We start from the raw sequence: 23,588 nt of genomic DNA, 5'->3' as shown, positions 1-23,588 counted from the left end.
ACACATACATAAAATGGTCACAAAGTACATTTTAGAAAAGAAGGCTTGTACAACAGGTTTATGGCCACACCATTATGTCATGTCCAACGCTAGTTATAAACTTTTCTGAACCTAACCAGTTCATGGATGAAGTTTTTTTTTATTGTTGTTGTTGTTGATATTCATAGATTGCGATACACAATTAAACCACGAATGAGGAAAGTTTATGTTCTCCAGATCAATTTTATATTTGTTGCTTATTTTGTCTAACAGTGTAAGTACGTATTTGTGGGTGTCCATGTCTGTACTGTGTTTGTAAAATAATAATTTCGGTTCACCAATTTACCGAATGAATCAAACCGAAATAATTCCCTGAATTTATCAAAATTAATTTCAGTTAACATTTGATAAAAACATTTTTCTGTGAGAACCGAGTGAACCGAACCGGTGAATAAACCAGCAATTACACCGGATAAACCGAATACCCGCACAGTGCTTGACTCGCGAAGTGCAGGTCGCGTTTCCTTCCCCTTTCCATTCCATTTTCTGCCCGTCTAAACCTCCGCAAACCCCCTCCTCCTTCCCCATCTCCGCCCATGTCCTCCGCCTCCGCTGCCCCACCCAAACCCTAGGCCCCCTCCCCTCTTCGCCGGCGGAGGTCCCGGCGGCAGCGATGGCGACCTCGCGCGACGTGGAGGAGGTCATCCAGAAGCTCTCCTCCGACCGGGCCAGGCCCCGCGATGTGAGTACACGCTACCCTGACTGAAATCAATCCATCAACTCCTCCTCCGATCCTGCGCTCAACCATCCCGCATCCGCCCGCCCGTCTCTCGTGCAGGAAGGGGTGAAGCTGCTCGGGACGTGGCTGCAGGGCGACCGCGCGCCCACCTTCTGCCGCCTCCTCGCCCGCAACACCGCCAGGGCCAAGCCCGGCCAGCTCTCCTCCTGTCAGCCCGGCCTCCTCTGTTTCACTTACCATTCCGCCCGATTCCTCCTGTGATTGACTGTAACGGATTGCTGTTTTGCAGCCGCCACGTGGCCCTTCCTCACCATGGCGCTCGCCAAGTGCGTCCTCACGGACATTGCCGCTAAGAAGCGCGGCCCCATCAAGAGCGCCGCCGCCGGGATGCTCCGAGTTGCTATCCGATGCGCCGAGGACGTCAGGCTCTCAGGTAAGCTAAATGTTCAGAGCCCTTCGTACTGCTACCTCTATGCTCATGTATCATCATGGAAGAAGAAGCAATTTGTCTGTGGGTTACTTGTTGCTCATAGATATTTTTGCATCCAACCTGTTCTGTGAAATGTGAAACAGTCTGCAACTTGAAAAAGCATACTACTGACTAGCTGATATGTGATACCCAATTTGGGATAATATTTTGAGAACAAGTGGCCTGGAATTCTCACCCGAATGCTCTCGATAGTGCCTATTGTTGGCCATAGCTTAGTATCGGAGTAATGCTAAACGTGATCCATTTGTTCTCACTCATACATTTTGTGTTCGAGATGTAGTAACTGTAAGCTAGACAACTGGTGTTACATGTTATGTTTGTGGTCTCAGCATTCCGATATCTGGCGAGTCGATGTATTACGTGGGTTTCCACTTTCTTTTGCTAATTGTTTTCGTATATGGAATGTCATGCTGCTTGCTGCACGGTGCATGTCATTAAAGAAGGTTCGCTGTCGTTGCAGGGCATTCCTTACCTTTGATTTCGGTTGCTAAGCAACTTTTTAGTCATATACTGGAGGTCATAAAAGATGCTCCCAACTTTCAGCTAGAATACAGCCCAATTCTTCGCCAGCTTCTAACTGTTAAGGAATACCGGTATCAGATGAAACCTCGAACATATAGCAGTGAGTTGCCATATCAACGGCCTTTGTTTTTCATATAACAGCACCCCTTTGTTCAATTCTTAGATTTCATATCTTCGCCAGGTCTTGTAGTGCTCTATATGAAGAAGGTTGCAACTGCTTTTGATGCAAACTTCAGCAATCAAGCTGGCTCAAAGGAGGAATCCTTCCGCTGTACATGGACACTTCACGTTCTACTTGAAAACCCACCTGGTGATTATCCTGACACCATGAGGGAGGAGGTTCTTAATGGATTTTGTACAATATTCTCACATATTAGGAGGCAAGTAGTCTGTGATAAAGTCCTTTCGACTCTCCTGTTGAACCCCTTTAACTCCTAAGAAGAGAAGTCTGTTCATATCATCTCTTGTTACTCACACTTGGAAATTGTATATAAACTTTGTGGAATCAGGGAGGATGGAAAGCTGACTAGCAAGCTTATGGAATGCGTCAACACCTTTTTACTGATGGATGGACCAAACCTTGGAGACAAATCTGTGGAGATCCATAATGCTGTTCAAGATTTTATATTGCATTCGTGGCTGACGACTCGTGATCCCCAACTGAAGGTTCTTGTGGCCTGTCCTGGCACTGTTTTAACTTCATAGCATATTTTCTTGTTTGATTCATTGGGAAGTTATATTTCGTTTCAGAGTTTGTTCATCACATATGCAAAAATTCAGTTGAAGCTTGCTAAGGCTATTTCAGAGGTTTTGGAAAAACTTTATGACGTCATCATTAAGGAGCTCGATCAATATGGTAGCACGGGAGCAGGTTTACTATGGTAAAGGCTACTGCTCTGCTATTCACAGTTCATTGTTATTTTGAGTTCTTTGTTGACGATTCAATAAATGCAGGTGCGAGGCATCTCGAGATGCGAAAGCTGTGTCATTGAGATGCTTCCAGGAAGAATTGATGGATCTTTCTGCTACTGTTTTTTATCTGGTATTAGATGTGCACGCATGGCTTCAACTTACGCTTCTGAATCTTGTAGAAAATCAGTATTTCGTGTATAATAAAACTGACCTGTTATAAACATGTAGGTACATAAATGCACGCCAAAGAGACTAAGCAGGGAGAAAAGGTTAAAGACAGAGCATGTTACTACCGTCATCATGGATGGCCTATTGAAAGGATCTCCATGCTGGTAAACTATATAGGAGACCTTCTTTTTACCCCTTTAAAGAAACCATCGTTTATTTTTTTATATAGAAAATCTCAAATGCCTTTCCTGAATATGGCACCTTCCACGCTTGAACCCTCTTACAAATGCAGTTACTGGTCAAGATTCAGCAACTTCTTCTATTTGACATTCTTCATTTTGTGTATTTTTCCGTGCCCTTGGTTGTTGCTCTGTAAATTTGAGTAACTTCTGACAAAGAAAAAGATTGAGTTCACTTCGATATCAGGACATAAATATAGAAGTTTGTTGAATTTCTTATTTCTTATTTTGTAGTATGACAATACTGATCAGAGTTAATGTTACCATCTATCATATTGTGAACAATCAATAGCTGGTTTGGTCTGTCAAACTACATTTTGTTTGTGGAGTGACAGTAGCTTATTCCAATGCCAAAGAGTTGAAAAGTCGAGTGGAGTTGCTGGGGACCGACTCACACCGGTAGACTAGGTGACTACTTGAGCTACTCTTAATCATTGACTAGGTGACTAGTTGATATTTCTATGACACCGATAGTTCTGTTACCCCATGTGACCCCATGTACCTCCTGAGTCCTGAATGTTATCAGGATTCATGGGTTAGCTTTCTCTTTTATGGACTAGACATTTAGTATTTTGGGGGGTGGTAGGGAAGTGTTATGTTGGTGCAGTGTACTTGTCACAAATGTTCTATATGGTGGGATGCAGATGGTACACAGTATTCTTTGCTACAGGCACACGGACTATTGGATCCTTCATTAGTTAGTGTTTGATGTTGTGCACTTGTTTTTTTTCTGCACAGGAGTGGTACCATGTGTTTTCTTGTTCACAAGTATGGATACCGAGTGGACAAGTCTTCGTTGATCAGTTGGTTTGTAGCAAGCTGTAAATCTTTGAAAAGGTAAAGATACTGCCAATTGGCCATACCTGGTTATTGTATCGCAACTCGCAAGCATCTCAGTTATGTAGCATACGACTCTGCTTTAGTTGCTACTGTCTCGTGCCTGCTGTCCGATAAGCATGAATGAATGCTGTTATGTTCTTGTGTTGTCCAGACGTATAATACTCAGATTCAAGATATGCAGTAGTCGTATAATCAACATGCATGGAAGATAATATGAAATTATGCCCGTAAATAAAATTTTCAACTTTGATATAAACAATATACATTGGTCTGAACATTATCAGTATAGCTGCGCATGCTACTGATATGCATGGCGAACAAGTTGGTTGGGGCTTGGTTGTTCTCAATATTAGAATGGTATAAGACAACTTATATCAACACACAAAAGTAGGATTATGGATTCCATATAGGTGTGGGGATACTTTTTCTTTGCTATTAAATCTGTAGGCAACAACATTACGCCTGCATAGTTAAATTATTCAGGTAAAATATTCATGGAGGTGGGCGCTATCAAATCTGGTGTCTTGAACTTATAGATTTTTTTGTATTATCAAACAATAATTAACATTTGATTCTGCTGTTCTTGAAATAATTACATATTTTTGTATTTGCTAGTGCTCCATTAAATAGCCACTCATGTTCTCTAGTTTACTTCTTGGTAGAAAAATGTTTGTCATTTTTGTTACGAGTATTCCTTTGCTGTGACGCATGATTTGTTGACTTGGTTATGCTTGTCCAGCGTTTTGAGCAATGCAAACGCCATTCGTTTTCAGGATTCACTGCTTTGGCTTATCAGGTTTGTTTTGTGGTACTGAATTTTTTCTGGAGTTTTTTGATGTCTGCTACCAGATATATGGAATATAAGTAAAAGCACTGTCTTGTATGGCTTGTTAATTAGTAGAAGTGCCTCCTTATCAATGATCTTAACAGGACACTCAAGGAGTTCTCTGCGATGCTCATAGTGAATGCTAGGGAGGACTCACATTGTTTATTGACAACAAGCGAGGTTGTTTTTCAAATCCATATGATCTTTCTGTTTATGCCATTTTTATTTCAGTAGTTTTTGGTACTTATATTTGTTTCTTTGTGAAGTAATTGCTGGTTAATTGGACTGTGACTAACGAGGATCCAACCCTATCTCATGTCATTCCCATATCACTATACTCATGCTCTAGAATAATTTGGCCTCAGTTTTTTTTCCAGCAACCTTTCAAAATTAAAAACATTAAAAAAGTTGTAGTAGTAGGTGAATGTTTTATGAGGGATAATATGTTAACAAGACAGCAAGTAATTCCAGATGAAATTGCAAGTATTGGTATCGTTCATTGCTTGGAGCTGCTCTTTTTGTAAATGAAATGCACCGAATTTCTAGTATGTGCAACTGGCTCATTTCAAATTTGAACAACTATTAAGTATCAGCTTTGGTTTAACAGGCCCACCTCTACACTTTTTTTTTCCACTCTCACATAGATTATTATTTTGCTCTTGGTTATCAGATTGTCAAAATTTGAAACACGGCATCAGTTTATTTTTTGAATGCTTTACCAATTTTGCTAACCAAGTTTTGCCACTTCCGTGCAAGTAAACTTATGATGTTGATAGTGCTACTCAATATGTGCGTGAGATTATCTCTTTATGTGCAGATGTCAACTGTTGAAGGTTATTGGCAAGATATCTGGAATTTGCTTATTCATGCACTTCCTTTATTTAGCACTACGGCTCTAGTGGTGAGTACCAGTAAATTTTATCACTGATAACTTTGATCCTTGTACCACACATTTTTGTATATTTGCATTTGCTGTTAGCTGCAAAGATTTGAGGTTATAGTGACACTCAACATATTTGAGTGCGTAGTGGCCATAAAGATTTAAATGTGTAGTCACGCTCCCCAAGATATGAGTACTATTCATAAAAAGGGCAGCCCGGTGCATGAGTACTATTCATGGCATAAGTAGAACTCTACATACAAAACTCCGCGCCTCGTGTACAGTAGCAGTATTTTGCTTTGTTGATCTTGTGAGCAGTGGGATGTGGTACTTGCCTTTGCAAATATAAGCTTGTACTTGTTAGTTGTTACATTACACTATATCTATCTACTTTACAATCTGATAGTGTGTACTGTGTACTTTTGTAGTCTGATTCAGCTCTGAGTTTGTTGGGTGAAATGATCATGCGGGTGAGCTTCTAAACCTTAGCTATTCTGTACGAACAGGTTCCATCATATTCTGTGTATGGCCTATAGCTGGCATTAGTTGTTTTTAAAATTCTACCATGTTCCTGTTTTCCTTCTTTCAGGACCAAGTTCATACTTCATTTGTATCAGAAGATACATGGGACCTGCAAACTTTTAAACAATCACCATCATCGTATGCCTTCTTTTCTAGATCTGCCGGCCAATTCAAATTCTGCCCCTGTTTCTTCAATAGCAATATTTTAGCTTGTTATTTCCTTAGTCCAAATTCCCATGCTTAATCAGCCATTCTAGATATCGTTCCTACTTGTACCTGTATGGAGATCAGCTATGTGCTGTATATGTAGATGCATGTTTTTATTTCATATTTAGCTGTCATTAATAAGTTTCTTTGAACTAATCTAGTACATTGCAATTTGAGTAAAATTCAATATACGTCACTTCTTTCTGCATGCTAGTTCATGTCTGGTAATGCCTTGTTATTTCATAACATGTAATCCCTGCCTTGCTTTCTTCTCATTAGTAACTAGTAAGACATCAATATAAACAGGGAGCCTGCGCCTTGTTTTTAGAGATGATGGATAAACACAAACGGTGACAGATTATTTTTCTAGGATACTAACAGCTTCTGCGTTGGAACCTTTAAATTTACTAGTTCCAGTTTCTTGCATTTGATTGGTACAATGTCTCACCAGTAATTAGCATCATCTGGACCTAATTAACCGTTTCCTGTTTCAGGAAAGCAATTGATACTTTGCTGCAAATAGATCCAAAACCTACTGTTGTATTGTGTTCACCATCACATAATTGATTATCTTTATTCTGTTTTGTCCTTGGCATTGCTGCCTAGCCTTGAATATCCCTTGCATTGAATTTTGTCTTCTAGTTATTTCTTAGTTCTGTCATTCTTGCTAATTGTGACATGTGAGTCAAATTCTTAGAAAAGTCTTCTGGTTATTATGGGACTTATGCAGTTATGCTTATATTCTACTACCGATTCTCGCTCTAGGTCTGCTTTGTACTTCATCACTTGTTACTTCTCAAGGATAGGGTTGCAGGTATGTTCTCTATCATGTAGTACTAGCTTTTACTGTGTAGTACTAGTACTTGACCTCATATATTTTTAAAACAAAAACAGCTTTAGGTTTTATATTAAACCGTACCCTCAACTTTTGTTTTATAAGGATCATTAAACCGTAACACCAAATTAAGGTATACTCAGCAGAACTGGATTAAAAAAGGACATTATGAGATCATTTTCTCAGTTCACTGTTTGGTGTCTAAATTCAACTTGTTCTAGTAGATTTGGTTCTTTTCCGCCCACATGGAGTTCTAGTTGTGTAAGCAATATTGTATGACATATTACTGATCATTCTGAAAGATAATATGCGCATAGTTGTTTCAACCAGCACAAAAGTAAACCAGCTTAGGTTTGATATTCTAGTCCTAATCAATACTACCTACTTTGTTAAACAGCCATTTAGATAAAGCAGCTGGCGTCTTATTTTTATATATATTTCAGAGGACCTTTTGTTCATTGACCTCATGCTCTGCAGGGTGATTTATCCAATTCTATATTTGTCCGAAAGAATCTGCTAAGATCAATTTTGGAGTTATTTCACTCAAAGGTGGTCCTATATCTAAACATTTTTCTTTTGTTTGTATCCATTTTAAACTTTTGTTCAGATTCTGTTACTTCTAAATCCACAAATACATTCCTGAACTTTGCCTTCATTTTTATTAACTCCTGGTGTACTGCACTCTTATTCTAGGATGTGAATGCATGGCTCATGGTTGTGAATGGTGAATTGTTATAGCTAACGAACTCCATACAACAGGGTAGTAACATATAGTTAGCATCAAAAGAACTTGTTGCGGGATTTATATGGCCTGTATTCCTTCAGTTTATATCTTACATATATATAGAGATGCAATTCATAATTCATTGTAACTGGCTTATGCATTGAAGTGTGCAATGTTCTTACCGAAGCATGCAAGGAAAGTTTCCCAATGTTTATACTTTTATGGTTATATTTTTTTTATATTTTCATCAGCTTTTCTCCATTGAGTATGTCGTAAATGCTTTTCGGCATCTGGAAGGGTGTATAATTTGTATGTGATTTACTGCACATCTAAAATGAATGTGAGTTTCGCTAAAATTAGTTCCTGGATGGTGTTTCTTGTGATTATTAAAGTATCTAAGATGTTTTGATCTAGTTTACGCTTCACACCTTTTCTTTCCTTCTGTTATTGTGCTGTATTTACTGGGATGTTTATTTGTTCACTATATACCAATGATTATTATAGTACTTATGTTACTGTCATTATACTTTGCTGTTTTAGTGAACACCATGTTGAGCAAGAGAGCAAAATGGATATTGGTTCATTTCTACCATTTTGTCGTGATATACTGTCCATTTGCTTATGTATAATTTGCTCCACTATATCCATTTTTTTAACTTCCTGTCTGGGGATGAGGCACCAGTTTTCAATAGCCATTGAGATATTCAAGCTCAATTACTGATATGCTTTCTGTGGCAGCGATTCTCTCTTTTAAATGAGCAAAATGTCGTGATGATTCCCGAAGCCATTTTTTCTGTCTGTGCTGGTTTTTCATCATCAGTCATCAACTCAGCAGACACCTCACAACTGTTTGGTGAATGCAAGAACTTTACCAAGGTATGTTATATGTTTTTACGGGGACTTTTCTGAATGTTTCTATCTGGTGCACTTCTAATTTTATTGTTTTAGTTGTTGCTCGAGGATGAAAACTGGGTTATCAAAGACGAGCTAGGTTACTGTGTGGAAGCTTTATCAGAAATCAGTACTGAAAGTTATACCAAGGTGATTCACTCGTTCTTGATTGCTCCCGCTTTTTTCCAATAGTTTTAGGCCTGCTAGCAGTATATGGCTATGCACTGAACTTATAAAGGCATGTCTTCTAAACATGAATTCTTTATTATGAACTCATCTGATTTCATGGGTGAGGAAGTCATTTTTGACTTAACAGGCACTGCAAACCTATATATACTAATAATAAGTATTAAGTGTTTCTCTTCTCATCGTGAAACAACAAAATTAGGAGAAATGGTATGTGAAATTACTGAAACTTATGGCAGGCTTTGATTATCGCTCTAACATTTTTGCAACAGTTGCATGTTAGACCACAAAAGATATTTGGCATATTCCATTACTGCATATTTTTGTCTACGTTTTGATAATGGGGTTACTGGGACTAAAGAATCTATGTGCTAATATGTAACATGTGCATTGGGGTTTCGAACTCCCGAATAGTGAGAGATGAATTTAGCACTTAGCATGTCCTTTGCTGAATCTGGTATTGGCTACATAACTTACAATGGAAGCTGCATTGCTTTTAAAATTTCTCAGCATTACAACTGGTGACATCTTTTGAGTTAGCTACATTCCGGGGCATTCAATCTGGCATGTCATGCTCGCTACTGTTGAAAGAATATTGGAATTTTGAGGACAGAAATATCGAAAGCTGCAAAATCACTTACATTATTTGGTGTTACCAAATTTGATGCAATAACTAGCTCTGTAGGTTTGATTTTTTTCTTGATATGTTTCATGTTTATTTCACTGCTTCTATATATGGTACTTACAGAAGGTTACTCATTTGTTGAACAGGTTATGGCTGATAAATGCAACCGAACACACCTTCCTCGGCATATCCAACAACCGTTGCTTCTTGAGCTTATGGAGTTCATCAAAGGATTAATGGCCTCAAGTGAACAGTTTGAGAAAGTGGACTTATGTACACTTGCATATCTTTGTTCTCTTTTCTGCAATCTAATTTATTGCGCACTCTTGTCAAGGTATTTGCTTTCTATTCATTTATATCTGCTGTAATCGACTAAATATGGGATATCTAAATCGTGATATTTAGTTGTCTTGAGCTGGTGGTAAGGTGCTAGTTAGTTACATAGTAATCTTTATCAGATCCAGTAAAATAGTTGCTATATTTAAAAAAAGTATAATTCCAATTAGTTTAAATGACTACCCATGTTCTCGGAAGAAAATGACTAGCCTATGCCAACTGAATTCTCGGAAGTATTTGGATCTGTTGCATGTTTACTAAAACATATATTTTTCCACAGTACCAATCAGTCTTATATTAACAATTTATGCTTAATATAATTATGTTATTCTGTTTCAGGGCCATAGAAGAAAAATCTTCATTTCTCCAAGAAGTATTTGATTACGTTACTAACATTATAAAACATATGATATCAGCGATTATGAAAAAGCACGATGAACTATCTCATGGTCTTACTAGTGTGGGCTCTACATTTGAGACAACTGGCTCTGTTTTATCCTCATTTCAGACCTTCCTCTCTGCTCCAATTTTTAGACTGCAGAGTGTTAGTAACAAAATCAGTTCTGTGCTTATCAAAGATGTCATTGAAATGCTTGATGAACTATTGGTGGCATTCTCTCAGCTGTTTTCTTGTCTTTGTAGTCCTGTGAACACTTCTGATAGTGAGCACACTAGTAAAATGTTGCCAATATCTTCTGTCAACTTGTCAGAAGATTTAAACCCTCTTGACCACAAAAGTGTTGTTGATATGGATTTTGATGTGACGGACTCTGGTGAAGTTGATTCTATCACAGCTAGTGTGAGTGGGAGTATTGGTATCTCGTCACGACCTTTGGAGTGGAAGCTAGAACTGGTTTGTGTTATTTCAGCCTTTTTCTCCGTCTCACCGCCCCATACATGGGAAGTCTTGTACAACTTATTGGAGAAAGAGAGTGATGTGAAGGTACAAATTTGCAATAAAATCTGCCCAACATTCATTTATTGTTGTTCTTTTACTTGTATAGTATCAGTTTACATTTTTTTGTTCCTTTGTAGGTTTGCCAGGATATCCTGCTTAATCTTTGCCAAAACATATCTGCTTCATCTAAAAGCTTATCTTCTGTGGTACTGTCTGACACCTATTTGAATTATACTCCGATTTGTAGTTAAGTGTGCCCTTATGAGTTTTATCCAGTTGAGCTTACATGCAATTTTACCCTTTTGGGTTTGTTGATGCAGGTCCATTTGATATTCGATACGAGGGAAAAATATGCATGCTCACTACTTGGTTCTGCTGACTGTTTAACACATTTACATGCCTTGTTAAGATCTATGATAGCTATACATGATATTGGACAAAATGCTGATGGAAAGTCACAAGCATGTAATGTGGTTTCAAAAGAGGTTGGTGCTTGACACATAGTTAAATCTGTCATGTCTTATTAGCTTTCTGCCAAAAATTGCTCTTAATTACTTCTTTTTTTTCGAGAAAAAAACTGTTACTTTTAATTAAAATGCATGCTGATTTAAGACTTTGGGGTCAACCTTTGTATTTATTTAAGGTGATCAATTATGTATTTGTGTAAGGTGGAATTTACACTAAACATGTATTTTTTCTTCCCTTATTTTATTTTACTGAGAATGTTAAGAGGGGTCGTGGTAGACCAAACTTGTCATGGGAGGAGTCCGTTAAGAGAGACCTGAAGGTTTGGAATATCGACAAAGATTTAGCCATGGACAGGGGTGCGTGGAAGTTAGCTATCCACGTTCCGGAACCATGACTTGGCTTCGAGATCTTATGGGTTTCAACTCTAGCGTACCCTAACTTGTTTGGGACTGAAAGTCTTGGTTGTTGTTGTTGTTGTTGCTGTTGTTGTTCCTTATTTTACTGGTGATATTCTTATTAGAGGACATGTTTTTTTTTTCCTGATGATCTGTAAACTTGATCAGTGTCATTCACAGTCAACCTGTTACTGAATAAACTGTTCTTCTTTTAATTAAATTGCATGCTGATTTAAGACATTGGGATCAACCTTGTATTTATGTAAGGTGGTCAATTATGTATTTGTGTAAGGTGGATATTACACTAAACATGTATTTTTTTCCCTTACTAATTTTACTGGTGATTTTCTTATCAGAGAACATGGATTTTTTTCTGGTGCTCTGTAAATTTGATCAATGTTTTGTGGATATGTATATGCCAACTTTACTTAGCGGTGGCGCTTGATTTCAGTTATCTCCTTTTTAATGCTCTACACTTCCTTATAGTCATTTTCCATGATTATTTCTCTAGTGGTTCAAACTACTGAATATACTCGATTGGGCAGAGTAAGGATTTAGAGAACTTTGTTCAAACTAAAAAATGGTCCTCTTTGGTTTCTTCGAAATCCCATAAATCGATGGGTAAGAGTTGGGCGGAGTCGCTCATAAATTCTGGTAACACAAAATTAATCGCAGTTAATATGCTGGCCCTAGCATGTTTCCCTAGGAACCAGCCATTTGCATAATGGTTTTATAATCCTTATTGGCCCATTGATCCAAATAACCTGTTGCTTGGTCTACATCTCTTTTCTACTGCTGGATCTTGGAAGTAACCCCTCTACATATGTTCTCATTATCTGCAGAACCAGGACATTCTATTAGACTTGGTGATTAAAGGTACTGAGATCAGTATCACAGATTGGTTTTTCCGCATCAAGCTCATCGATTGCATCTCCCACTTTATTTACTTGTTCCCTGACATTGCCCAGGTGATTATCTTTCTCTGTTCTGTTATTGCGTATTATCATTTCTAGTTACATGTATCATTAATCTATTATTTTCATTGCAGGATATGACAGGACATTTGCTCAACATGCTGCATGATACTGATTATCGTGTCAGGTTGTATCTTGCTAGGAAAATTGTTGTGCTATTCCAAACATGGGAAGGACATAATGAATTGTTTAATGATGTTTGGTAAGTGTTTTACTATGCTGTAATTTTTGTTGGGTTCACCAGCTAGTTATCCCCTACTTCCCTGTAGATTCATTTACTTGTGTTCCCATTCTCTGGCTTAGTTCATAAATCATGATTGCCATTTAGATTGCTAACCTCTAACTGTGAGAATTAGCTTACCAGTGTTCTGTTAATGTCAGCTCAAATATTGGTGTCCAGATGGTGCAGTTCTCCAACAAGATCCCAGTCAAATCAAAAGAAGTCTTAGCTGTTGGTCCACAATCTGTTCCTGTTATTGAAACTGTCCTCATCACACTAGCTCATTTGTCTGTGCATAGCGAGGAGGTTGAAGTTGAGGTATGTTTATTCTCGTTGTCACCACTGCTGTTGTGAAGCAAGACTATGTACTTTTTTTTTTCGAGAAAACGCAAAGGACTCTTTGCGTTTCATTTCATTGAAAAGATAGGGGGAAACAAGTTTACAAGCCTCCTATGTACTTATTTTCTATCTACAGTAATTGAGTACTAAAGATTATTCTTTGATAACAGTTGTTTCCCTCCTTTATGATCTTTGAAGCTTAGACTATACGTTTTTTTTCCGCTAATGCTGTTCCATTATTAAATGTATCATATTGTTTATCGTGCTGGGTTTATGGCTTGTTAATGGGTGCCTGTTTTACGGGGATTGGTGGACCTCATATATAAGGGTTAAGAACCTCATACAGTACTAAGTGAGCCCTATAAAATTCTGATAGTTAGCTCTACATAATATATTATTCACATGTTTTACTTGTACCTTGATTGTGTGCTGCGAAAGCATGCCTATATTGTATGTACGGAACATGCTGGCCTTACTACCCCTCTTTGTGGCCCCTTTCTCCGTGGTCCCTCAGTTTGTGTAACTCTGAGGCACTGAACCCACTTATCCATGTGGTGTTCAGTTGCTCTTCCACCGCACTGGCTGAAGCTGACCTTAACTTCTGCAGCACTCGGTCTGTGGATTGTTTAGTTTTTTAGCTCCAAGTACTTGGACATGTATCACCGTTATGTGTTTGCAGTTTTGCCTACTGATGTCTCATTGAGGTTTGAGAAAAATATTTGTCTGACTCTGCACTGTTATTATTCTTGTTCATCATAAATTTATCCTCTGATGTTGCAGTGCGCATTCATGATTTCTGCTGTTGCTGCTATAGAGCCTTCTCAGCGGTACTTTCACAACAAATGAACTATTTGTTAGTTTATGGAAATAATACTGTGCTTACTCTTTCTTTTCATGCTACTTCATTGTCAGAGAATTAGCTTATGCTTTATTTGATTCTATCTCAAGAAAGCTCAGCTACGCTTCACGAAGTAAGGTGAGTGGACTTCTCAGAGTTTGGTGAATATGTTAATTTAAATCCGAACAACTATGTTTATCCAGTTTATGTTGTAAAAGAGAATGACTTGCTTGTGGAAATTAAATTTACATACTGTTCTTCCCCATATCCAGTATTTGGACCAACTGATTGGTCCAATTCTCTTCCGGTGGGTTGCTTGTGAAGTCAGCCTAGTTTCACTTCTTGAGGTAATCATCTGTTCTTCTGCCTTTCATATTTTGATAAATGATTCTGAATTTGATTGAATGTTTGCAAAAGTGCCACAAAAATGACGCCGTTGACAGGTTAAGCAAACTTAACTTAGTTACGGGAAAAAAGCAAACTTAACTTAGGTTAAATTGATTAATTAGATAAGTAAGTCATGACCTCCAGCTGACGTTGGTTCTTAGCTCATTGCGATTCTGAGACCTGAGCCATTGGTCTTCATAAAGCCACCATCCAGTTCCGAAAGGGTATTGCTCTCATAAGAGAAGGCGATTTAGAATAGCCATGTCCTTGAAGTATACATCTAGGGTTCAGAATTCCAGTGGGAATCTGGTCTTCTGGCTTGGGGAAATAAGCTGTATTACCTTGGAGTAGGTCCAAGCCAGCGAATTTCGGGCCCCTCTGCCAAACTCCAAAATGGGGCCCTATCTCACTAGAAAATTAAACTTTAAACTAATGATAATTATAATGTATATGCCAGAATATCTTACATAGAAAGTGCTAATTTGCTTGCCAATTAGATGGACCACAGAATCCGCATCGTCTCTTGCATGGGGGATCGAGGAGGCGAGGACGATCCTTGCTGGCAGGCGGCTGCCAAAGTTGATTGGAAATTCGGGATTGGAGTATTGGCATTTTGTGGTTTTGGCGATCGCTGAAAAGACGAACTGACGCAGGACTCGATGGTTAGGGGTGGAACTAGGATTCAGGCATGGAGGGGTGACCAAGACGATGGTCTCACAATTATTTTACAGAAGACTATTTTATCTTCTATAGCTCTACTACATTAGTATTAGTGATCAATTAACGGATCTACAAATTTATCATCGATCTTTAAACATCTGAGCAATTATAATCAATTTAAAAACATCTGATGGGTGCATAAATTATAATCGATCTGAAAAAAACTAACTAGTTAATAGCAACTAATAACTTGTGCAAACTTAATTGTTCAAAGTATATGAAATACCTTGAGACCTCGATCTAATAGTAAATGCCAAACGGGGGACCGAAGAGCCTGATCAGCACCCGATGCCATGGCGCATCTTGAAGGCTGGCAAACTGTGGTGGCGATCAGCAATCGGGAGATTCAAAAGGAGCCGAACCTTTCTCCCTTTGCGGCGCCACACATCCATCGATCTTATCTCATAGCAGATTTAGCAGATGTCCATCGATCAGGTGCTGGATTTCTCGTTGGGTGGGCAATCTCATGTGTGGGCATATGGACTTGTTGGACGTTGGTTTTTCCCCTTGTGCACACGTACAATACAGTTGTTTTTTGGTATAATGGCTGGACAGTAGTTTAGGCCGACATACTCATGTAGTTTGAAAAAATAATGAAAGATGGATAGGCCATTAGGCTGGACACCAAAGATTGATCTGCAGTTCTGTACCACCTTTTCCTAGATGCACTTATTTTAGCAGTTATCATATTACTGAATTACTCATTCATGAGCTAATGCAATCTTTTACAGGTGCAAGAGATGTTTGGTTTTAATTCGGCCAAGCCAAAGAACTTCATTGAACATATCTGCTCATGGCTTCTCCCGTTCCTTATTCTCAGGGGTGATGCTGCTGATCTTAATTGGATCTCCAAGGTGATTGTTCGTTAAAAGTTAATACTCCCTCCGTTTGGTCAAAACTTGTCCTAATGTAACCTGATGCACGCTACATACGGGAATGAATGGAGCAGTAGCTTTACTGTTTCTTACTTTTCTGTTTGCTGCTATATTGTTTCATTCCACATATAAAAAACTTATACACAACAAAATTTACAAAGAAAATTCAAAATTTACCTTGCAATTAAGAATTAACTTTCCCTCATATAAAACCATATGCAGTATTTTTTGTCCCAGTTCTTTTGCTATTTGATTGTACTGTGTACAAATGCAGTGTGTAAGGCAATCTCTCTAGTCAACATTCCCCAGTACTTAGATGCACCTAATAGTTATTTTCTTTATGCACTTATCAGGTTTTGTTGCAACCTTTATCTGCTGTTATCAAGGGATATTTCGTTCCGATATTTGGACTGTCTATTGCTGCCAGATGTGGCACTGGGCCAGAGAAGGACTTGGCAGAAACTGTGTTATATGAATCAGTTTTGCAATTTGGTGAAATTTCTGAACTTGAGCGTGATGATCTCATTAGAAAACATATGGTATGCTTTCCCAGGAAACATCTCCCCTTGAATTTGTATGCAACGTTTGCTGTTCCTTTGTGTCTTGTAATTTTTTTGTTTGCCATCCAGTACATTTACATATACACATCAAAGTGTTCTTGTTTGGGCTCCTGTTTATGGTTGACTATTTGCGGTGTTCTATTTTGCTAGTTGTGTGGCAGTTATGGTCTTATAGGCTCGACCTGAGCATTTCCTGGTCCAGGTTAGCTATCAGGCCTGGATGAGCTAGTTTTGTCATATTTTGACATTTGAAGTATGGGTACACTGCCGATCTTTATCTAATAGTTTAAGGTTTTTGTTGAACTGGTCGGTCTATGCAGTTCAACATGTTAAAGAGACCAGAGGACTTCACAGGTACATATTTGGAACATTTTAAAGAAACTACAGAGAAAATTGCTAGGAAAGTATAAAATTGCCATGTTCTTTAAACAAATTATTGTCCGAGTCAACTTGTTATGGTGAAGTGGTAAGTGGTGTGCCTCAAGTGTTACACCATCTCGACTCTCCGTGCTAGCTAGGCATAGCTGAACCTAGCTGCTATGGAGTGTCGTATTATTAAGAATCTCCCAACAGATTAAGCAGATCAGCTGGTTGAGTATATCAAGCTAAATAGTCGTTAGGGAATGAATCACATGACAATATGCAATCACATTTATGGTTTGGTAACTGCCCGCGAGAAATGTGATCAACAATCCAATAAATGTCATATCCAACAATATCTACGTTGTATTCATATCAGACCCCAACTCCGAGAAAAACCATAGCATAGGATATGGCCATACGGGAGGCTCGACCTTGTTTGATCCAATCAGAATGCTTAGCCTTACTGTTTGTTGTTTTAGGTGTTTCATGGAAAAATGAAGTACATCACCTCTGGACTTGCACTTTCAGACACAGGAACAAATAAAATATGCTGGCTATTTCTGCATTGCTACATATCATTTGCAGTGCTAAACTGCTACTCCCTCCGGACCAAAATTCTTGTTGTTGTTTTAGTTCCACGTCAAGAATTATGGAACAGAGGGAGTAGTAGATTCCTATTTCTTATTCCAAATTCTGAGATTTTGCTTTTCTATTCTGTCAGAATTGCCTAGAGCAGTTTACTTCAGAATGTAGATGCTCTAAAGCTGTTCTGAATTTTTGTTCATTATTACACTCATTCTTCTCCTATTTTTAGGTTTCCATTGTTGGCTTTTTGCTCTCAGTTTCATCCAGTGCTTGCCAGCCCGAATTCCCGTACTTTCCCAGGGAGATTATAGCATTCTCACTGAAAACAGTTGTTGATGGTTTCGTGGATACAACGTATGTCCTTAGTTTTCCTATATATACACAATTCTGATGACTAAGGGCTGATGCAACAAAATCATTGATGCACTTCTTACATTTTAGGGATGACGATTTGGCTGATACAGTTGTTATTGACAAAATCAATATATTCCGCGCTGACAGAGTTTTTAAGGTATTTTGTTTTGTCACATGTTTGATGTTTTATGTAGTTTCTGAATTTGTAAACTGCCAACTAGAATGTCTTACTGGCAATTATCAACTGCAATTCTCTCCGATCTGATGGATGAATTAATCAAGATGTTATTGTTAGAAAAAAAGTACATATTGTATTTCCTAGAGGTCAAAGGCCAGTATATATACACGTACAAGTGGTAAATTTGCAGGAAATCCCTTATTTTTTTTTGAACAAAGAAGTGGATCATATACTAGCGTAGCACGTGGCAGGTACAATTTCCATACAGGCCCTTTACATCACTCATCCTAAAGAACCGAGACTTTGAAGATAAGGCCTGTACTTTTACAAGAAACACCCTAGCAAAAACACTGGAAAAGCAATCAAGACCCTGGGTATCTCTGCCACCAGCGGCGTCCTCAAGGCGTTGCCGCCGAGGAGCAGGGCGAGAGTACTCGAGCGCCCCTTTCCAGCAAGAGACCGTCGTCGCTGGCTACCTTGAGGCTTCCGGGGACGAACCACTTGGCAGCATCTAGGCGTCGAGCTCCAGCAGACATGACGGAGAGTAGCCTCCGAATTGGAGGTTGTAGTTTGGCCTCCATGGCCAAGGATAGCCGTGGCAAGATTGCCACCGGCTTGGAAGCACTTGTCGAGGAAGATCCACCGTCGAATATGCGGAGTCGAAGAGCAACTATACCATCCACCTTGAACAGCACAGGGATCCTCAGCTCCTCCTAGTAGATGCTGATGTGCAGCATACTGCGTCTTGCAGAGGCACCCTTTCTTCTCCTCCCGCCGCCACGGCCGACCAGAGAAGATCCAGGTGCCTGCTCCAGCAGGCTGAGCTCAGCAAGAGCGGCTTTATTGACGGAGACTGTGGTTACCGTCGATTGATTCACCTCCGGCCACCGGAGCTGAAGAAATCGAGCAGAACACCCTAGGCAACCACCGATCTGGCCGAACAGATCGGAGATTCTGCTCCAGACTACGGGCATACAGCCCAGAACCAGCCTAAATACGAACCTATACAGGGGCCGGTCTCCATCCCTCCAACCCCACCGGCCGGCGAGGCCACCGGAGAAGGTGGAGGAAGGAGCCGGGGGCGACTTGGAGACTCTAAAGAGAAGGAGAGGAGGAGAGCGGTGCGGGGCACGCGTTTCAACTGAATTGGAAATCCCTTATAGAACGGAGGAAATACACAGAAAGTATATACAACTACACATATCTGCCAACCAAACTGTTCCCTTAATATTTTTGTATGTCATATATATATGGATGTTTAGGATTCTTCTACTTGGAGTTCAAAATCATGTTCTCTGCGAGAAGGATCACTTCGCCCCTTGCAGCTTATTTTGGGAGTTGGTTTTGCCACTGCGGCCAGCAGGTCTCCCACTTTTTTGCCACTGTGCCCACTGCATTATGCATTCTACATGCAGCTCCACTCTCCTGCCTCTAGCTCACTCTTCACTCCCACTTCATGGATTACACCTAAGCTGATGGGTTAGGTCCAAGCTCGCCTGTCTCCAAGGCTCAGAAACGACTGCAGGCACGAGCTGTCATGGCTTGAACCTGAGGCTAGAGAGAGAAAAACTCAGATGCAAGTAGATAGGGTGGTTGGAGGGAGAGGGATGGATGGAGGGAGCGAGTGATGCTAGGTAGGAGGGAGAGGAGTGCGGTGTGCTGGAAGTAGAATAAGGTGACAAACCTGGGTCACATGGTGCGGTGGCAAAACCACTGTCGAGACTGACCCCAGGGGGTAGAGTGAGCAGGTATTATGAGCTCCGGGGGTCAAATGAACCAAATGATCACCTTCCCACAAACATGTGGATTACGAATTATGATGTTCAACCAAAACAGAATATCTTAAGTCTACTATCATGAAAAGTGTATTCCTTGAGGGCTTGATTTGATGAGTGGGGATCAGTCCCTACCTATCCAATTAAGCCTTTTCAAATGGTCAAGTGTTTTATGGAAGTCTGCAGGTGTTCATGGACAATATATAGGGATAAATTAACATTTTTCTTGGATAAATTAACATTTCTCTGGTCTCTATATATATTAGTTCTCTCTTAGTATGTGTTTTTTGACCAAGTTCCATGGAATTATTCTTATTTGGTCGCAGTTCCTGTTGGCAATACATCAACAAGTTACAGATGCAGGCCATCCGAGGCACATGAGTCATCGGCTTTGTGCCATCGAGGTTTTAATAGATGTACTTGGGCATAGAGTGGTACATTATAGCACTTGTTTGTGAGTGTTTTTTCCTTTTCACTTTCTTGCTTGTCATTGTTGTACCACATAATTCTTAGATGTCTGTCTGTTTGGAATGGATTTTGTTGCTGTCATGTAGCCCCCTCAAATATTTTAACGACCCAACTTTAGACATCTTGGAGAGAAAAATGTACTACTCAAGGCATCTGCTTGCTTCATGCCTGCAGTAATCTTTTGTAGGAGTTCAATTCCTATTTTCAGTTTGATGTGTGGTGCCTTTGTGTCAATTCCATTGTTTGATCTTTAGTTCAAGCATCAATTATTATGTATTTCTTACAAATAGCGATCATAATCTAGTTTTTTTTTTCATGATCCTGGATTTGTTCTATGGGTAGGCCTCCATTTAAGTGCATGCGCAATTCTAAATTACTAAAATTTCGCTTCATGCTGCATGCTAGTAATTTATAGTGTACCATTTCTTGGAGAAAATTTGTGGTTTTACTAATATCTTGTCTTGTATCAATCTAAATTGTATTGGATGCATGCCTCAACTGCAGCTATATTATTTGTATAGTGGGGAACTATATCTGGAGGCAACCATTGCAAGGCCAGTGCTGCAACATTTTGTCTAAACTGTTGGCTGCTTTCAATGCAAATTCCTCTAAGGAAACTGTTGCTGTGCTCGGCATGCAGCTCCAGGTTAATTTCACAAATAGTGTCCTACACTTTACTTCTTGTACTTCTGTCAACTTACTCTTCTGAAATGGACTGGTACAGCTTTTAGTTCCTAAATTGGTCACCTGTTGCCTACCTAATGATAAAGAAGGAGGACACGCTAATGGAGATTCATCGAAAGTTCTATCTTTGCTTCGTCAATTAACAGTTGATGCTGATCCCTTGCTTTATGATTACATAAGAGTACGCTTCGTCTACGCTGATCCACTATCTAATCTCATTCCGCCAGGCTGCAGACTGTTTTCTTTTTGATTATCATTGTGATATGTTTTCTACATTGTATTTTGTTCTTAATGGTCTTACAGGATTTGGAACCACTCCCTGATCTTGATTGCTTGAAAGATATACATGTTTTCCATGCCTCACTTTCTGACTCCTATGCTTCAAGAGACCAGTTTCTGAAGGTTGCTATTTTAATTTTATTTTTTCTATAACTATAATTGTATATTTGTTATGAACTAATGTATTACTTTTGACTTCCTTTAGTTTGTTAACAGGGCTCCTCATTTGCCTCCAGAATTGTTTTTGCTAAGGTATGCCCTTATTTGTATTTGAAATGCCTCCAAGTTAACTATTCACATAGTATAACCATTGTGATATTGTATCATGTCTTTTGTTTGAAGTCATCATGTTTTCATTGTTCTAAAATCACTTTGTTTATTTTCCTCTTGTACGTTAAGTCTTCGTACGCATCACAAGAAGTTATTATTGGGAGAAATCATCTGTAGAGGCGATGTATCTGTGGGTAATGCAGACACAGTTAGTTGCTGGCGCAGCGACCCTGATGTCGTTTCGGCTGTATGGACGCTTGTTGACCTTTGCAGCTCATCATCTGTTGCAAATGAAGCTTCTTCAGTGCTTGCAGATTTTATCTCTAGGGTTTGCTTTCTGTCTCTGTACTTTGCCATAATCTACTATGTTTTCATTATGGAATGTTCTTATTATTACATATTTTCTTAACAAAAAATGCAGGCTGGCATATCGGATGCACATCAAGTAATATTCCATGTTCCAAATCTTACTCAGAAGCACCCCTTACAACTTCAAAGTGGTTGTACTTCCAAGGAAGATAAATTGTGCTCAGACTATAGTATTTCTGATGATATCTTGGTTGGTCTTCTGAAACTATTGAAGACTTATTTATCAGACAAGTCTGTTGAAATAATAGATGTTACTTCACGAACATTGAGGGTAAGTTATTTGTAACTGTTTTCTGTGTGTGAAGAATTTGTATCTGTTCTTATGTGGTGTTAGTTACCTTGCACATTATCCATGGTGTAATAAGGACTTGTTTGGTTGGTAAATTTGTCTACTTTGGTATCATAATTCCATAATATTGTGACACTTCAAGCATGGATGTTTTTCTTGCACATAAGTTGTATCTCATTGCGTCTGTAATATTGTTGAGTTTCTCCACTAAAACTTCTACAAATGGAGGCATATCTGAAATTGAATTCACAGAATATTGCTACATTTAAGCCATATAAAGCTGTAAACACTTCTGATCAGCCTGCATCATGATTTTGTTTGTAATTTCAAGCTTCTTTGCTGTCCTTCTGATGTTTGATCCTGCTTCAGTGTCCTTAGCAACTTGAAGTGATTAAATAAAAATTGGTGTATGTATACATTGTGTTGTGAGAAATGACAACTTAATATATGCCATAACTTTTAAGCCACGAGCATTCTCTTTCATTGGTTCCTGCAATATTGTTTTGTTTATTGCGTTGCTTTGTATTGTATCTTGCATAAGTTTTCTGGTGTTTGGCTGCTCTCAGTTGACTGATTGCTGTGTATAAATTATCATCTTTTGATCTTATTACTGAAGCTTTCTCTTAGCTTGAGAAAATGATATTGGATTACTCTAAAAATTTGCCGATTTTGGAAACAACACGTTTCGAGTGTGGGCATGGCACATGGTCACATTTGCGAACTATTCGTGATAGCTCTGTTTCAATGTCCTTATGCGGATGTAACACAATTGTAGTTTTAGAAGTAATCATAGTGTGAAGTTGCAAGTGTCTTGAGTGTTCTAGATTGCAGCTATATTATTAATGGCAGTACAATTCGTTTATATTTGTTTTTTTTTAATAAACAGGGGATTCTGTCAACATCAAAGGGCCTCAATTCTCTGCAGTGTCTTGATTCTCTTGATAGGTCTTTACTGATGGTATTTAGTGCTATGTTATCTCGTGTTTTATGTTCTTTCTTGTTCATTGTTCATGCCTTTCTGCTTATTTTGTCACCTGGTCAATGTTTTCCATAGGTTCATTCGAGGGGAATAAACATTCAGTTAGTTGAGCAGACACTTTTGGGCATGGATAAGTATTCTACTGGTGAGTCATAGGTTGTAATTTTCATAAATTGGTGATTGGTGATTTCTGTGTTTTCCTTCTTAATTGTGCAAATTCTAATTCCACATCTGTAAATTTGTATTTGTATGTTCAGAAGTAACTTTATTCTTTGTTTTGCTCTATTTACATGTTGGAATTGTTTTAAATGGTCAGCTCTGCTGTTTCGGCAGTCGACAAAGCACTATTCTGAAAGGGATCAGAGCCATATGCCACATCCATAAAGATAAATAATTCAAT

At 38.9% G+C, this 23,588-nt stretch overlaps 1 protein-coding gene across 3 annotated transcripts in view; it reads left to right on the top strand.

Moving 5' to 3' along the window:
- The first annotated feature begins 539 nt into the window (after positions 1-539).
- LOC127341398 (serine/threonine-protein kinase ATM) overlaps positions 540-23,588 on the top strand; it is a 46,694-nt gene continuing 23,645 nt past the window's right edge. Inside the window, exons 1-42 of one of the 3 annotated variants that reach the window (XM_071827912.1) lie at positions 540-721; positions 818-926; positions 1,008-1,151; positions 1,669-1,830; positions 1,912-2,110; positions 2,240-2,396; positions 2,481-2,611; positions 2,685-2,772; positions 2,871-2,974; positions 3,788-3,886; positions 4,629-4,685; positions 4,820-4,895; positions 5,533-5,616; positions 6,024-6,065; positions 6,185-6,255; positions 7,090-7,138; positions 7,637-7,708; positions 8,622-8,759; positions 8,832-8,924; positions 9,732-9,919; positions 10,261-10,864; positions 10,957-11,025; positions 11,140-11,304; positions 12,525-12,650; positions 12,731-12,858; positions 13,038-13,194; positions 13,996-14,042; positions 14,128-14,191; positions 14,326-14,400; positions 15,892-16,014; positions 16,389-16,574; positions 17,773-17,897; positions 17,985-18,054; positions 20,177-20,304; positions 20,823-20,964; positions 21,043-21,183; positions 21,306-21,404; positions 21,487-21,533; positions 21,681-21,879; positions 21,973-22,191; positions 23,096-23,167; positions 23,264-23,333. In XM_071827912.1, coding sequence (XP_071684013.1) covers positions 653-721; positions 818-926; positions 1,008-1,151; positions 1,669-1,830; positions 1,912-2,110; positions 2,240-2,396; positions 2,481-2,611; positions 2,685-2,772; positions 2,871-2,974; positions 3,788-3,886; positions 4,629-4,685; positions 4,820-4,895; positions 5,533-5,616; positions 6,024-6,065; positions 6,185-6,255; positions 7,090-7,138; positions 7,637-7,708; positions 8,622-8,759; positions 8,832-8,924; positions 9,732-9,919; positions 10,261-10,864; positions 10,957-11,025; positions 11,140-11,304; positions 12,525-12,650; positions 12,731-12,858; positions 13,038-13,194; positions 13,996-14,042; positions 14,128-14,191; positions 14,326-14,400; positions 15,892-16,014; positions 16,389-16,574; positions 17,773-17,897; positions 17,985-18,054; positions 20,177-20,304; positions 20,823-20,964; positions 21,043-21,183; positions 21,306-21,404; positions 21,487-21,533; positions 21,681-21,879; positions 21,973-22,191; positions 23,096-23,167; positions 23,264-23,333 — 5,188 coding nt within the window. In that variant the 5' untranslated portion in view covers positions 540-652. Of the gene's footprint in view, positions 722-817; positions 927-1,007; positions 1,152-1,668; positions 1,831-1,911; positions 2,111-2,239; positions 2,397-2,480; positions 2,612-2,684; positions 2,773-2,870; positions 2,975-3,787; positions 3,887-4,628; positions 4,686-4,819; positions 4,896-5,532; positions 5,617-6,023; positions 6,066-6,184; positions 6,256-7,089; positions 7,139-7,636; positions 7,709-8,416; positions 8,507-8,621; positions 8,760-8,831; positions 8,925-9,731; positions 9,920-10,260; positions 10,865-10,956; positions 11,026-11,139; positions 11,305-12,524; positions 12,651-12,730; positions 12,859-13,037; positions 13,195-13,995; positions 14,043-14,127; positions 14,192-14,325; positions 14,401-15,891; positions 16,015-16,388; positions 16,575-17,772; positions 17,898-17,984; positions 18,055-20,176; positions 20,305-20,822; positions 20,965-21,042; positions 21,184-21,305; positions 21,405-21,486; positions 21,534-21,680; positions 21,880-21,972; positions 22,192-23,095; positions 23,168-23,263; positions 23,334-23,588 lie in introns of those variants that run through there. The other 2 variants (XM_071827913.1, XM_051367232.1) reach the window with 2 other exon arrangements.

Source organism: Lolium perenne, chromosome 3, assembly GCF_019359855.2.
Source record: "Lolium perenne isolate Kyuss_39 chromosome 3, Kyuss_2.0, whole genome shotgun sequence".
Classification (NCBI taxonomy): domain Eukaryota; kingdom Viridiplantae; phylum Streptophyta; class Magnoliopsida; order Poales; family Poaceae; genus Lolium; species Lolium perenne.
The sequence above is the reverse complement of the archived record's forward strand: the minus strand, read 5'-3'. Positions and strand labels throughout refer to the sequence as shown.